Consider the following 15,523-nt stretch of genomic DNA (forward strand, 5'->3'; position numbering starts at 1 on the left):
TATATAAATTTCTGTCTATTATTGTATATTTCTGGTTTCTCCTTAATAAAAAAAAAAAAAGGTAGGTATCATCACGGTTTTTATGACCTAGGTGTACATTTTACCAGCTGTTACGTACAGTTTATACAAACATTGTGGTCATCGACCAGTGGTTGATATCTCAAACATAATAATAGCGCGTTGAATAATACGATCGCATTATGATTCATTAAATAAATAGAACCGAATGTCAGGGGTTTACTGAGTCATATGTAAACCTAGTATTTATATTTAAACTGTAAATTCATCTGAAACTCACGCACATGTTTATTATGCGTTAAAATTGTAATCTTAGTTCAAATGGAACATAGGCAGCATATTCCCCGAACCTGCAGCTCCTGTCAAAAAACAACCAGACCGTTATTTCCGGCGTGACGACCGAGTCTGTCCCAAAAATACTTCTCAATGCACCCTCGTGAACTTGCACTACATGACGTCACCAAAGTGTGGACTCTGAGGAAGTCCACAAGTCCGGAGTGTGCCATTTGGGACAGGGCTGAAGACCAGACCTCCGAAGCGCACGAAGGGTCCTCCGAAATGCGTGAGATGCTCCGCGCGCCTTCACAGGATTTCCTAATTGCGCCACCAGGTGTTTTCGATTAGCGTAGCAACGGTGCCAGAGGAGCGCTGACGAGAGGACAGACCTTCCAGAATAGGATAGGTTGAGCCAGAATTGCTCGTTTTTGTTTATATGATTTACTCATAATGGAGGAGACGGTGATGAACCTCAGGCTTAGCCAAGACCGAGGCCAGGTAAACTACACTGGTTTGCTGCGATCTTTGTCGGATTACAACTTTTTTTGTGGGTTCTTGGTTGGATTTTAATTTTATATTGTAATTATAGATGTGTTGAACTACAAAATACACACATAGCAGTTCAAATGCTGACTGATATCTTACAAAGGTGCAATTTTATGTAGTTTATTGTCTTTACCATATGTAGACAGGTTTGCAACCCGTATTTTTTTAGGCAGTTAACCATAATAAAAATAAAACTGTATTTAAAAAAAAAATAGAGCATAGTACAGCTTAATGTCCAGCAACTTTAAATTTAATAACCTTGAACATATTTAGAAGTAAACTCCAACATACTCAGAAGTGCAGCAGTATTATTAATGTAAAACCATCCTGACATTTTTTTTTTTTTTTTTTTAAAAATAATGCTGATAATTTTTTTTTTTTTATTATTAATATCAATAATTAAGTATATTAGAGTATGCAAGATAATATTTTTACTTAAAGGATAGTTCAGCCAAAAATGAAAATTGGGTAATCATTTACTCACCCTTCAGTTGCTCCAGGTTTGTAATTTATATTTTTGGGTGAACTATCCCTTCAGCTAAGGTTTTAAATATGAGTAGTAGTTTTTCCCCAATATGGTATTGGTAGTTACTAGAAGTAGTTTACTAAAGTATGTCAATATTTCTTCTACTAATTATGTTGTCATAGCTCTTAACAATTTCTCTTTTCCTTCTTTCTCTAAATCAGACCAGACCCCTGTACTGTAGGATGAAGCTGAATGTGGCAGCGCTGGACAGGTGTTTAGTGGTTTGTTCTGAGCAGGGAGACCCTGACTGTGCTGCTGGATCTACTGGGAAGTGAACGGCAACATGGATGGTGTGCCATGATCCAGACCCTGGTGTTTCTCTTCTGTCTGCTAGTGGTACATCATACAGATGGTCTCCAGAGTGTTTGACATGTGCCTCGTTCCACTGTCACCACACTGTCCTCCAAGTCTCTGAGGAGGTGCTGGCGATTCACCAAGAGATTCACCTCCTGAAGACCCCAGAACACATGGAGGCAGGGCCGGGCTCAAACTGATGTTGTTTTTCTGATGTTAAACCTGTTGTAAATGGTTGTAAAAACTACTTTCTATTATGTTTAGAACAATTTGTTTTAATGTGTAAAAAAGTATTTACAGGACAAACAAATAAACATAAAAAAGAATGTTTTGTGAAAAAAATTATAAGCTACATTTAAAAAAAAATTAATTTACATAAGCACTTTTCTTTTAATTTACACATGTGAATATGCAAAACAAAAATATAAAATGTACAGAAAGTATTCAGGCTTATTTACGAATAAATTACACACAAAAAATGAATAATGTATACAATTTATGCATTTCATTTTTAACTTGCGTCACAAAAATAAACTACAGAAATTAGTTTGTTTCATTGACAATATGACATTTAAAAAATATATTGGAAAAACTGTAATGTACTAATTTTTTTCCCCACTGTTTTCTCTTATGAAGAATGTATTTGTTTGAGTTTGATGTCCTCCCTGTCCACTCACTCCCTCACCTGTCTCAGGACCCTTCACAAATAAACTGTGCCTGTTAACAACAAAAACACATGCTCACTTTCTCCAGAATAGTATTAAAACAAAAGAAAATGGAAACACTTATGAAAAAAGACAGGTTTGCAATCTTAACATTAGAAAATATGACACAGCAGGACATGCATACAAAATACTGTAGTGCTTAAGTTTGGTTAAAACATTTGTAGACATCTCTTGCATGACAGCACTACAGAAACACAACAAAGGGAAAGACCATTGCCTTATATAGTGGCTGTCTTGTGGGCTTTATGTAAAAAAAAAACCTGGCTTTAAACACTTTTGCTAGGTATTTGTGTAAATGAAAACACAATACTTACATTTCAATGTGAAGGCCTCCACAGAACTCTCACCTGCCTCTGAATATAAACACCTTCGTCATATGCACGCAAGTGATTCTGGGATATGGTAGGGTGCGAAGTGTCCATAAGATGTTTTATTTTTTATTTTTTTTATATTAAGGTATCAAATACAATTACAAACCTTTACAGCCTATTTCAACAACTGAACACATATTATTCGTGTTGATACAGCCAAAAAGAAAGAAAAAAAGATGAGAGAGCGAGAAAAAAAACAACAACAAACAATAATCACACAATAAGATAAAACAAAATAAAACAGGAATAGAAAAAGAAGGATGAGGGTCTTATTCTAACAACAAAAACAAGTTCAAAGCATACAAGAGTTTGTGTCCATAAGATGTACACTTCATTTTCATGGGAAAGGAAGGGCGCATTTGAAGTCACTTTCGAAACTCATCAGCCTTCGTCGCGCCGCAGTGACGCATTCTCACTTCAAATGCGGTCTTTGGAGTGCGCATTCTGACTTTGGGACAACTTACGTCACGCCACTGTGACGCATTCGCACTTTAAATGTGCACTTCGGAGTCCATGCACTTAAGTTTGGAACACAGCTTTTGTATGTCTCCCTAATCAGACACACCCAGTTTAGTTTTTGCAGTCTCTACTAACGAGCTGATGAGTGGAATCAGGTGTGTTAGATAAGGGAGATATACAAAAGGTACAGGGCAAGGGGGCCTCCAGGACAGGTTTGGGAAGCACTGAGTCTGTCTATTCCAGTGGTCTTCAACCCTGCTCCTGGAGAGCTACTGTCCTGCAGATTTCAGCTCCAACCCAGTCAAGGTGTTCACGGCTACTTGATAATTACAGACGTGTGTGTGAGCAGGGTTAGAACTGAAGTCTGCAGGAGCATGGTTGGAGATCCCTGGTCTATTCAGACAGAAAAAACTGAACACAAGTTACAAATTTTAAAAGTAGCAAAGGCCCATCCTTTCTCATCCTACACTGCGAACAGATCAGCCCCAATGTCTTATGAAAGAAGAAATTCTTTAAATTCTTAAAAAAAAATCAATAAATTCTCAAACAATACCATAAAATATCACCAATATCTTAGACTTGAGTGTACTGTTAGCAGTCACAACTGGATTACTAAATTATTGATTATGACTGTCATGAAACAAGGTGATGGATCTCTTCGGTTGTCAGCACCAAAATGCTCCTGTGAAGCATTAAGTGTAAAAACAACACTTACTGCACTGAAACAGACTTTACTGTTACATGAATCGAATGAGTGGAGCTGGAATTTTACTACAAGCCACAAGGTTCATAAGAGAAATCTTCCCAAACAGCTGCAGTTTTATTTTACAATGTAATACGTTTTTGCAACTTTTTTTGGGGAATTTATTGTGTGCTAAAGGAAACTCCTCAGAATGAAATGGGAGTCAAATGACTAATTATTCATGACCACGAGACAGTAAAATGTAGGCTATTATAAGCTTGCCATCTTCCTACTTCCTTGTAGGGCAGACTAGGGATTAAAATATATTTATTGTAAAACTGTATGAATTTATTGCTTTATATCACGAGTATCGATAATCTGTTGTAACTGCTTTAGTGAACAAACAGAACAATAATGACAGTAAAATGAATGCTTGTGTTTAAAATTTGGAAAGAACTGCATTTGAAGAACAGCTTAAGGACAAGTAGCCTACTTTGTTGCATAGTTCTCAAATTACATTTTTTTACATTAGTAAATATATTTATATTATAAAATGTTATTTTGAATATTAACAAAGGAGTCACTAGACCATCTTAACATATGTATACACTCACTGGCCACTTTATTAGGTACACCTTGCTAGTACCGGGTTGGACACCCTTATGCTTTCAGAACTGCCTTAATTCTTCGTGGCATAGATTCAACAAGGTGTTAGAAACATTCCTCAGAGATTTTGGTCCATATTGACATGACAGCATCACGCAGTTGCTGCATATTTGTCGGCTGCACATCGATGATGCGAATCTCCCGTTCCACCACATCCCAAAACTGCTCTATTGGATAGAGAACTGGTGACTGTGGAGGCCATTTGAGTAAAGTGAACTCGTTGTCATTTTCAAGAAACCAGTCTGAGATGATTTGAGCTTTGTGACATGGTGCATTATTCTGCTGGAATTAGCCATCAGAAGATGGGTACACTGTAGTCATAAAGGGATGGACATGGTCAGCAACAATACTCAGGTAGGCTGTGGCGTTTAAATGATGCTCAATTGGTTCTAAGGGTCCCAAAGTGTGCCAAGTGTGCCGTTTTTCCAATCTTCTTTTGTCCAAATTTGGTGAGCCGCTCACTGGAGATTTTCTCTTTTTCGGACCATTCTATGTAAACCCTAGAGATGGTTGTGCGGGAAAATCCCAGTAGATCAACCATTTTTGAAATACTCAGAGCAGCCCGTCTGGCACCAACAACTATTCTACGTTCAAAGTCACTTAAATCCCCTTTCTTCCCCATTCTGATGCTTGGTTTGAACTTCAGCAAGTCATCTGCACCACATCTAGATGCCTAAATGCATTGAGTTGCTGCCATGTGATTGGCCGATTAGCAATTTGCGTTAAGCAACTGAACAGGTGTACCTAACAAAGTGGCCGGTGAGTGTATACTGTATATATGTAACAGTTCTATAAATAAAAATATGTACAAACACTATCTTAACTCCTATTGTAACAATTTGACTTCTCACTAAAACTCACTAAAATAAGCAAAATACTTAAATGTTTAGTATTAATCTACAGTAGTAAGTAGAAGTGAGTGAAATGTGTTTTACCACATATTTTCCTATAAATCACCAACGCTCTGTCTGTCTCAACAGTGCCAAACACTGGGTAAATAATTCCAGTCTTTTTAAAATCTACGTTAAAGGTGTAGATATGTCTTCCTTTCTCTGCATCATAGAAAGAGACGTGGCCCTCTTCTGTCCAGATAAACTCCTATTTTAGGGTGTTGGCAGGTTCAGTTTAGTGACTGGTTCAGTCAAAGCCATCAAAGTTACCAGCTGCAGATTCCAGTACCCTGTTTTTGTGTTCATTATGACATAGCTATTTTGAGGGGCTGATTCCTTCACAACTCCCACAGGCCACTCACGTTTCTTCCTCACATACCTCCCAGTAATGAAGACCTGTGCCATAACCCTCTTTAGCTTGAACACATGTCCAACCATCAAATTTAGTTCGCTTCCACCGATATCCATGCCAGTAATCAAGACCTAGGCCTATATTCTTTTGCTCTAATTTTTTTTCCATCTTCAGAGACTAGGAGATCTGGGTTGGCTGTGTTTGGATCCAAAATTACATCGGCTTCCAGAACAAAAGGAAAAGGTATTGCATTGCATTGATTCTTGAACTCTGTATTCATTTACATTTATATCCCCTGATTATGAAAACTGCAGATTTAGTGAGATCGCCTCTTATATGGTGGAACAAACAAAATTCAATCGCATTACCTTATGCGACATCGCAAAAATACGATTTATGAGGCTTAAAGTATTTACCTAAAAATATTTTTTTTTTATTCTGACAGGAATCAAACTTTTAGATCTTTGTCAAGGTACAGTAATGTGTGCTCTAGAGGGCAGCACTTACCGTCGCATTGAATTATTTTACCCCATGAAGAAAAAAAACCCAAAACCACGGAAGTAGACGTGATGATCTCCTGTTTCGCTTGTATTTTATTCCAGAAAAAGGCTATTTTCAATGTCTATGATGGCAGAACATGACGAATTAACAATGGATTTAAAATGTGCTAAAGATGTATCTAGATGCAGCACACATCTTCAACAGTCTTAGTTCATTCGTTAAGGATTCAGTCTCATATGTTAACAGCTAGCGATTGACTGGGGGATTGTTTTAGTATTTTACTGTCATTCATGTAAATGACACGTAGTGTTAATGTACGTAAAGTGTGTTAAATTCGCAAAACTCAAGATTCTTTCATTCATCCGTTTGTCTATTAAATCAAATCTCTATTGTCACATCCGTGATGATGGTGGGTGAACGTTTTGAGTGCAGTTACAGTGTTGTAGTAAAGTATTCAACCACAATATGCTGCAGTCTGTATATAGTGTGACTGGCTTGTGCTGAGGTGCATCTGTACTTTTGAATGACAGAGCACTGAGGACTTCACATCACCATGAGCCACAGGAAGAGAGGTCACACACATGCACCTAAACCCCCTTCATCTTTGGACACACACTCCTTCAGCAGCACACTGCAGCACACTGATCATGAGCAGGGCATGAAGCACAGGATATGTATGGTGTCAGACTTCTTCTACCCAAACATGGGTGGTGTGGAGAGTCACATCTACCAGCTCTCACAGTGCCTCATAGAGAAGGGCCATAAGGTTGTGATCGCAACTCATGTATATGGAGACCGTCGTGGGATTCGCTACCTGACCAATGGACTGAAGGTGTATTATCTACCACTGCAGGTGTGTTTTTCAATATACTACATTAGGTTAAAGTGTCGTACATATCACACCTAACCACTCACATCATCCCCATGTCTTTTTCTTTCAGTCATGTATAATCAGTCCACAGCGACCACCTGCTTTCACAGTTTGCCGTTACTCCGGTGTGTGTTTGTGCGTGAACGCATCACAATCGTGCACGCCCACAGCTCCTTCTCCACGATGGCCCATGATGCCTTGTTCCACGCCAAGACTATGGGGCTCAACACCGTATTCACAGATCACTCTCTCTTTGGATTTGCGGACCTGAGCTCTGTACTGACCAATAAGCTGCTGACCGTCTCTCTGTGTGACACCAATCACATTGTGTGTGTGTCGTACACTAGTAAAGAGAACACTGCACTGCGAGCCGCCCTTGACCCTGAGATCGTCTCTGTCATCCCTAATGCTGTCGACCCCACTGACTTCACCCCTGACCCCTGTTGCCGTGACAACAGCAAGATTACCATTGTGGTCATCAGTCGACTGGTTTACAGGAAAGGTAGCTAGAGGATGGTGTTTTTATTTGCACTACAGAATAATGTAATGGTATATGCAAGTTCTGTTTGGGGGTAATGGTAATCTTTGAAAAAAAATGTCAATTTCAAGAAAAGTTTAATTTAACGATTCTAAAAATGTAATGTGAAGTAGCTATCAAGCAAATAAATGCCCAATTACTCCTTGAATACATGTAAATCAAATTCAAAATAAAATCATATTTTTTGGGGAAAATAAATATTTAAAAAAAAAAAAACATATTTTTAAAATGTCGTGAGTTATTAATAAATATATATTTTAAAAACAACAATAGTAAAAGCTAATGTCTAGCTACTTAATAAGGTTTTCTTATCTTATCTTTCATTGATGGCTGGTTGTTTTACAGGGATTGATTTACTAAGTGGAATCATTCCTGAACTGTGTGGAAAGCATCCAGATCTCTGCTTTCTGATTGGTGGAGAGGGACCCAAAAGAATCGTACTGGAAGAGGTTCGAGAAAAATATCAGCTTCATGACAGGTATGAAAGTCAGCGGGCATCAGAAATGATCTCTAGATGTGAGTTTGTTTGTAATCTCTTGACTCTCCCTTATTTTTATGTTTATAAAGGGTTCGTCTGCTGGGAGCTCTGGATCATAAAGATGTGAGGGATGTTCTTGTTCAGGGGCATATCTTTCTCAACACTTCTCTCACCGAGGCCTTCTGTATGGCCATAGTGGAGGGAGCCAGCTGTGGGCTGCAGGTATGTGGGTTTTTTCTATTAATATGTATGAATGAAAACACATAATAGACGTAAAATGGGTTGCAAATGACATATCATGTTGACTGCAAGTTGTGCAGAAGAATATTGTGTGACATTATGCACAATATATGTTAGATGCGTTCATGTTTTAAATGTACAATTAACTGGTTTCCATGTTGTAAGTTTCTTTAATTGAAAATATCTAAATAGCCTACATGTAATTAGTCTATGACAGGACTGAACAGCAAGGACTTTTGGCCCTGACAGGCTAGTACTTCAGCTTTGTTTGTTTTATTTCCCACACAGATAAATAATACATTGTTTGTTTGTTTTTTCATAAAATTGTTTTTGCTAGAATTGTTGCTATTATTTTTATTATTGCACATTTTTTTTCTTTACAAAAAGAAAAGAATCCCTTGGCCAACATGCCAACCTTATTGTAGAGCGCTGATTTTTGGATGTTCATCAGTGATCAAATCTAAATTACAGGTGGTGAGCACCCGTGTTGGAGGTATACCTGAAGTCCTGCCTGATGAGTTGGTGACTCTGTGTGAACCATCAGTTCGTTCACTCTGTGATGGCTTGGAAACTGTAATTGCAAGAATACGCACAGGAAACGTGGCATCTCCTGCCACCATCCACCAAAAGGTCCGAACACTGTACACTTGGAGAAACGTTGCCGAGCGCACAGAAAAGGTGAGTTTTAATACCATGCTTGAATTATTTGTTGGATGCACATTTGTTGGGTAACTTTAAAAAACGATTGGTAAGGTCTTTAATGCTCACCAAGGCTGAAACTGGAAACTGATTCAGATTTTTTCATAAATCTTTCAATGAATAAAAAAAAACAACACATTTATTTGAAATAGGAATCTTTTGCAACATTATACATTTCTTTACTGTCACCTTTGATCAATGTAATGCATCCTTACTGATAAAAGTATACATTTCTTTTAAAATAAATGAATCTTACTGACACCAAGGTTTTGAAAGGAAGTGTATTTTATTATTAAATGTTATTATTAGAATAAATGTATAATGAGCCCACTCTGTGTGTGTGTGTGTTTCAGGTGTATAATCGGGTGTGCAGGGAGCCCGTTTTGCCATTTTCTGAGCGACTGCATAGATTGCACTCTCACTGTGGTGCTGTGGCAGGCTCCATTTTCTCCCTTTTTGCTGTTATTAGCCTCCTCTTCCTGCTTCTCCTGCAGTGGCTCCGCCCAGATCATCTGATTGATGTTGCCATAGACTCATCAGGTCCCCACAGCCGAATGGGGCAGAAAAGTAAAACACCAAACCCAGCTGTGTTGCCTGATTAATGATCTAACATGACCTCACATTAGTCTCATGATGGACTTTATTTAGAAGGGTAAGGATGCAAGTAATGAACTGAACTAAACCTGTTGTACTGGTACGTCATAGTGAACTATGGTACATCAAAACATGTACTGACTACTGTTTACATTCCTGTATAAAACAGCGACCTCAGGTGAAGAGAAAGCTTTTAAAAGCTCTCCTCAGCAACTTCTATAGTCCAGCGCCTGCTTTTGAACACTGAAAAGCTGCCTTTATCTAAACCCCCATCAGAAAAAAGTTGTTGAAATTTTTCCACAAATATGTTTTAACGTCTAGATTTAAGATAGATAACAAACAGTGACAGATTTTCCCATATCACCTTTACATTTTTCTTCTAACAGCACATCTGTATGGTGTAGATGTGATTTAAACTGATATAAATGAGCTGAACTGAACGTTTTAATGCCAAACACAGTTTTATCTGCTCTAGTGGAGGTATGAAAGGTAAGCTGCATCATATCTGTTCAATTTTTTGGATGTGACAGTGCTTGTTTCTCTCAAAACTGGTTCTTACTGAAATTGCTTCTTTTTATTGGCAGATTTTGGATAATGGTGTAAATGCATTTATTTAAACCCAAACATAAAGCACATACAGTTCACATACAGATTTTTGGGCGCTGTACTTTTCATACCTGCTTTCTTTGTTGCACCTATTTTATATTGACCTTCTCTGGGAGTATTGTGAACTTGATTATAATGCACAAAAGTTTCTACTACCTGAATTATTTTTGTTGACACAATCTACAATAAACTTTCTAACGTACTATAAATATACATTCTTTTATTTTTTTTAATGTTGATATGAATGCATATGTTGGTGCTATTGGGATTTTGTCCATGCAATAACATAACATCTATGTAAAATTCTACTTGAAATGTGCAACTGTTGAGTATAAGTTTGGTACATTATGATAAAGTAGTTGTTTTTGTTGTAGATAACAGTCAGGGTCTCTCTGGATCAGGAATCTTATGCTAACACCCGAACAGGGCAGATAATACACACCCTCACCCATTCAAGGCTAAAAGGCCGTTAACACACACTTATCGCCCATTCTGACTGCTTTCACACACATGCACATTCAATAGCCAGGCTATCCAGCTTGGACGGTCCTGTTCCTGCATAACACTTTATGTAAATCATGTTTTGCTGTATCACCGTATCTGTATCACCAATTACATTTGCAGTTATGTTGGCTTAGGTTCATGGCTCATTGTCTTTTTTTAAGTTTTAGCTATTTTGCTCGCTGTGTATGCAAAATCATATCTGTTTTTGAGGTTGTTTGTAATTTTAAGATTAATTCATTGTCTTGACTTTGTTTCTGGTTGAAGGGGTTTTGTAAATGTGTGTTTTTGACTCATTTTGAGGGGATGTGTTTATGCGGGGGATGCTCACCTCTCAAGTTTAAGGAGATGTGGGTGCAAGCACATATCACTGATAACGGTGGGAGGTGCATTCTTGCCAAGGGGGTTGTTGTTTCTCTGAAGGCCATATAAACTCCTCTGAAGAATATCTCTGCGCTCCATTATCTCATTTGTTCTTCCTGCGAGGTCTCTGCGGTGGCTTCTTGTGAAGTTTAAAGATGGCTGTGGTTCATGCTCAAGTGAATGTCTGGAGTACGCCATGGGATCACAGGTTTCAGTTGTATGGAGGACATGTGTGTAATACACTAATGGCAGGTAAGTTTTCATCCTCTACCTCTGTCCTCTCTCTTCCTTAATGTTTTTATTAGACAGACGTATACTGTTCATAACAAGGACCAAGGTCTCTTTTCACTTCATTACATTTTTTTTGTTGTGATATCCACTGAATTGTCACCACTGGACCTTGAGAAAGATGTTCTATGATAGTAATACCAAGTTCATATAATTCAATTATTATACACTCTGAAAATAAAAAAAGGAAATTGACTTTGGCTTTAAATTATGGTCTAGATAACCCTGTTTAACTTGTCTTTATTCTGGCTTAATTAGTTTTAAATGCTTTTAAGGGATAAATTTATTCTAAAAGAATGGATTGTATGTAGGTTTATTGGTTATATTTTGGGGATGAAACAGTCTCCGGATGTTTGCTCATTTGACCTCTTATTGAGGTCAGAGTTGTGACTCAGTGGGCTATACACGTGCTCAAAACATGTACGAACCACTGGCTTTCAAATGTTACATTTTGCCCTGGGACATTTTCCAATTCCAGTTCCCCTAACTCACCAATTGACTATACTTTACTATATAACAATGGCAAAAACTGAAAATAAATAAAATACTAAATCTCATGAAAAAATCCTTAACATTCCCTTTAATCATTAAAAGATAACAATTATTAATAAACAGACAAAATTTGTTTATGCAGCACAATTCATACACAATAGTATTTCAAAGTGCCTTATATTAAAATGATTTAAAAGGTCATCAAAAATAATCATAACAGATGCATAAGAAATAACAATAAAAAATGCAATTATAATAATATTATCCTTTATTATGTATTCTTAAAGGGACAGTTCACACCAAAATGAACATTTTGTCATCATTAACTTTGAAACAAATTGTTCCAAACGTTCAATTTTCCTCTGCTTAACACAAAAGAAGATATTTTGAAGAATGTTGATAACCAAACAGTTGATGGTAACCCTTAACCCTTTGACATTTTTGGGTGAAGTGTTCTTTTAGTAGTAGAGATTGGTTTTTGTCTATATATATATATATATATATATATATATATATATATATATATATATATATATATTATATATATATATATATATATACATTATTATTAATTTAAATAAAAACAACAAAAGTGTATATGACACATCTTCATTTAAATATCCATACAAATGTCCATGTCTCTGCTTTATTAGATACCTGGGATGACAGAACACCTCTACATGACGCTGCTTTGCAAGGAAGATTGCTGCCATTACGAAGACTGCTTTCACAGGTACTGATGGAAGAAACACTGCCAAAACATTTTTCAAACTGAATACAGTAGTTCACAACAATATCTGGACACTTAAATATGTATCATAACACTATAACAAAAACCAGTCCTTAAAACAGACTTTGTATCAACTGAAAACTCCCTTTTGTGAATGAAGGAAATTAATTGTCTATGTTTGCATGTGTACAGGGGTACAATGTGGGAATGGTTACATTAGATGGAATCACACCACTGCATGAAGCATGTGTTGGAGGCCATTTCACCTGTGCTAAACTCCTCCTGGAACATGGTGCTGATGTATGTATATACCTTTCCCTTTATTTACAGTATCTGCCTTTATTTTGCTCATTGTTTCTGCATAAACATACATTAATGGCTAACATATATACATGCATTCAGGCCAATGCTGTCTCTCTTGATGGAGCCACTCCTCTCTTCAGTGCATGCTGTAGTGGAAACCCTGCCCTCGTCAGCCTCATTCTGATCTACAGCTCTGTGCACCATCCAGCTCATCTGCAGAGCTCACCTCTCCATGAAGCAGCAAAGAGAGGTATGTGTGATGATTTGTGTGAATTTGCAATGCACTGAAAACATTGGGATATCAGTAAACCAGATGTCTTTATGTATATGTTTCAGGTCACACAGCATGTGTTGAACTGCTGCTGTCTCATGGTGTGAATGTGGACATGGAGGTTCCCAGCATAGGAACAGCACTGTACTGTGCATGTGAATCCAAGGCAACAGAATGTGTACAGAGCCTGCTGATCTCAGGTCAGAATCACACACACACACACACACACACACACACACACACACACACACACACACACACACCACTCTTAATAGGTTAATAAATACATTTTTAGGGCCATTAAGATCATTACAGAAATATAATTTTTGTTTTGGTAATGCATTTTACAGTAATACAGTGTTTAATTTTGCGTGTTCTCAAAGGTTCATTACATTCTGTAGTATAATAAAAAAAATCCTATAGAGATCATGTTTTCTCTTTTTTAGCTGTAACTAGATTAAATAAACACACAGACACACACACACATATTTATATCATTATTTTTTTTTAATATACTGTTCCAGCATTTATTCATATTTTATTAGCTTTTATTTGTTTAGATTTTTTCAGTGTACATTTTAATTTTAGTTTTAGTAATTTTATGTTTTTTTTAGAACATCTGTATTATTATTTTTTAATATTTCTACAACCTGTAGCTTTCATTAATTTTGAAATTTAGTTCAGTTTTAGTTTTGGTAAGTTTAGCAATAAACAAACATTGTCAGCAATGTCTATATTTGTCATTTTTAGGTTTTCATTTAATATTTATATATTAGTATAAATGTATATGTTTATATAAGTATATATTTATAGTATTTTATTTAAAATTTATTGTAATACCTAAAATGATTTTCAATAGTTTTAGTTTTAAAGGTCAAAGTTTTTTATTGTGATATGTACAGGGTACAGTGTGCTAAGAACAATGAAATTCTGAAAAGGCAGTTCAAACAAACTACACAGACATAGGCACGTACAGTATATACAGTGCAGGATGTACATGAATGTATAAGTATGCATATAATAAGTTAAATTATTGAATAGATTATTAAAAAGCAGCAGTAGCAGCAAAAAAGTAGAGACTGTCAAAACTCTCACCAAAACTGCTAATGAGAATAAGCTTTTTTCAATATAGTAGTAAAAAATTTGGGTGGAAATTTTAACACTGCTCCTTGCCTCCCTCCAGGTGCTGATGTACATTATGGGCGGGGTCTTGACACACCTTTACATGCTGCAAGCAGGGTGGGCGGGGCAAAAGAGGTGGAGCTACTGTTAGAGCACGGGGCTGATGGGACCTTAAGGAACTCTGAAGGAAAGAAAGCTCTGGAGCTGACAGCAGATCAGAGCATCAAACATCTCTTGCAGACTACAGGTGAATGAAAATATAGGATATCATATGAAAACTCAGTGTGCACCTGTGTGCTGCGATACTGATTTTGGCTTGGTTCTGCAGGTCCGTGCTCCCTGTCTCAGCTGTCCAGATGGTGTATTCGACGTTCTCTGGGACAAAAAGGACTAAACAAAACCAAGATGCTTTGCTTACCACATCTCCTACATAATTATCTTCTTTATCATTAAAACACACATAAACCTTCCTTGTCCAAACATGGTTCACTTAGTAATCTTGTTCTTTTTGAATAACATTTTGTACACATTTCTACCTGTAAATAATCTTTTTTTTTTTGGTTAAGGTGTATCATTTTTTGTTTTGTAATAAATATTTTTATACATTCAAAGACTTATTAATTTGTTGAAATTAATGTATGACTATATCCAAACACACACACACACACACACGTTGGGTTTCCATGTCTTATGGAGACATCATATATTTTTATACTGTACAAACTGTATTTTCTATCCCCTTACCCTACCCCTAAGCCTACCCATCATAAAAAACTTTCTATTTTAGATAAAAAAAAAGTATGTATGTATATATATATATATATATATATATATATATATATATATATATATATATGTGTGTATGTATATATATATATTAGTATAAAATAGTTTTTTATTTTAGTTTTTTTTTTTAATTCTACTTAAGATTTAAAAAAACTGTATATATATATATATATATATATATATATATATATATATATATATATATATATATATATATATATATATATATAATAAAAAAATCTAAAATAGAAAGGTTTGTTATTTTAGATTATTTAAAATATATATATTCTGTGTTATTTATAAGTCTTTTAAATGTTTATTTATAAACCCTTTTC

General features: G+C 36.2%; 2 protein-coding genes across 3 annotated transcripts; both read left to right on the forward strand.

The window, feature by feature from the left end:
* Nucleotides 1-5,682: 5,682 nt before the first annotated feature.
* LOC109102471 (phosphatidylinositol N-acetylglucosaminyltransferase subunit A-like) lies at nucleotides 5,683-10,535 on the forward strand. 2 transcript variants are annotated; one of them, XM_042731062.1, is made up of 7 exons: nucleotides 5,683-6,048; nucleotides 6,837-7,159; nucleotides 7,247-7,679; nucleotides 8,061-8,193; nucleotides 8,283-8,415; nucleotides 8,905-9,111; nucleotides 9,486-10,535. In XM_042731062.1, the coding sequence occupies exons 2-7, from the start codon at nucleotides 6,860-6,862 to the stop codon at nucleotides 9,732-9,734; spliced, it is 1,455 nt and encodes a 484-aa protein (XP_042586996.1). In that variant the 5' UTR covers nucleotides 5,683-6,048; nucleotides 6,837-6,859; the 3' UTR covers nucleotides 9,735-10,535. The 2 variants fall into 2 exon arrangements, with proteins under 2 accessions (XP_042586996.1, XP_042586995.1); XM_042731061.1 differs by lacking the exon at nucleotides 5,683-6,048 and adding an exon at nucleotides 6,345-6,715.
* Nucleotides 10,536-10,666: 131 nt separating this feature from the next.
* LOC109102849 (ankyrin repeat and SOCS box protein 11-like) lies at nucleotides 10,667-14,963 on the forward strand. The gene is made up of 7 exons (XM_042731063.1): nucleotides 10,667-11,448; nucleotides 12,630-12,709; nucleotides 12,899-13,006; nucleotides 13,109-13,259; nucleotides 13,346-13,480; nucleotides 14,464-14,649; nucleotides 14,731-14,963. Exons 1-7 carry the CDS (start codon nucleotides 11,352-11,354, stop codon nucleotides 14,853-14,855), a joined length of 882 nt encoding a protein of 293 aa, XP_042586997.1. The 5' UTR covers nucleotides 10,667-11,351; the 3' UTR covers nucleotides 14,856-14,963.
* The last annotated feature ends 560 nt before the right edge of the window (nucleotides 14,964-15,523 follow it).

Source organism: Cyprinus carpio, chromosome B9 (assembly GCF_018340385.1).
Source record: "Cyprinus carpio isolate SPL01 chromosome B9, ASM1834038v1, whole genome shotgun sequence".
NCBI classification, from domain to species: Eukaryota; Metazoa; Chordata; class Actinopteri; order Cypriniformes; family Cyprinidae; genus Cyprinus; species Cyprinus carpio.

What these genes read in the sequence shown, in the direction of transcription:
- LOC109102849 (XM_042731063.1), top strand. Translation starts at nt 11,352, where the DNA reads ATGGCTGTGGTTCATGCTCAAGTGAATGTCTGGAGTACGCCATGGGAT. An exon ending in GTGTAATACACTAATGGCAG is followed by an intron (nt 11,449 to 12,629) that starts GTAAGTTTTCAT and finishes CTGCTTTATTAG; the next exon opens with ATACCTGGGATGACAGAACA. An exon ending in TACGAAGACTGCTTTCACAG is followed by an intron (nt 12,710 to 12,898) that starts GTACTGATGGAA and finishes GCATGTGTACAG; the next exon opens with GGGTACAATGTGGGAATGGT.
- LOC109102471 (XM_042731062.1), top strand. Translation starts at nt 6,860, where the DNA reads ATGAGCCACAGGAAGAGAGGTCACACACATGCACCTAAACCCCCTTCA. An exon ending in TGTATTATCTACCACTGCAG is followed by an intron (nt 7,160 to 7,246) that starts GTGTGTTTTTCA and finishes CTTTTTCTTTCA; the next exon opens with GTCATGTATAATCAGTCCAC. An exon ending in GAGCCAGCTGTGGGCTGCAG is followed by an intron (nt 8,416 to 8,904) that starts GTATGTGGGTTT and finishes TCTAAATTACAG; the next exon opens with GTGGTGAGCACCCGTGTTGG.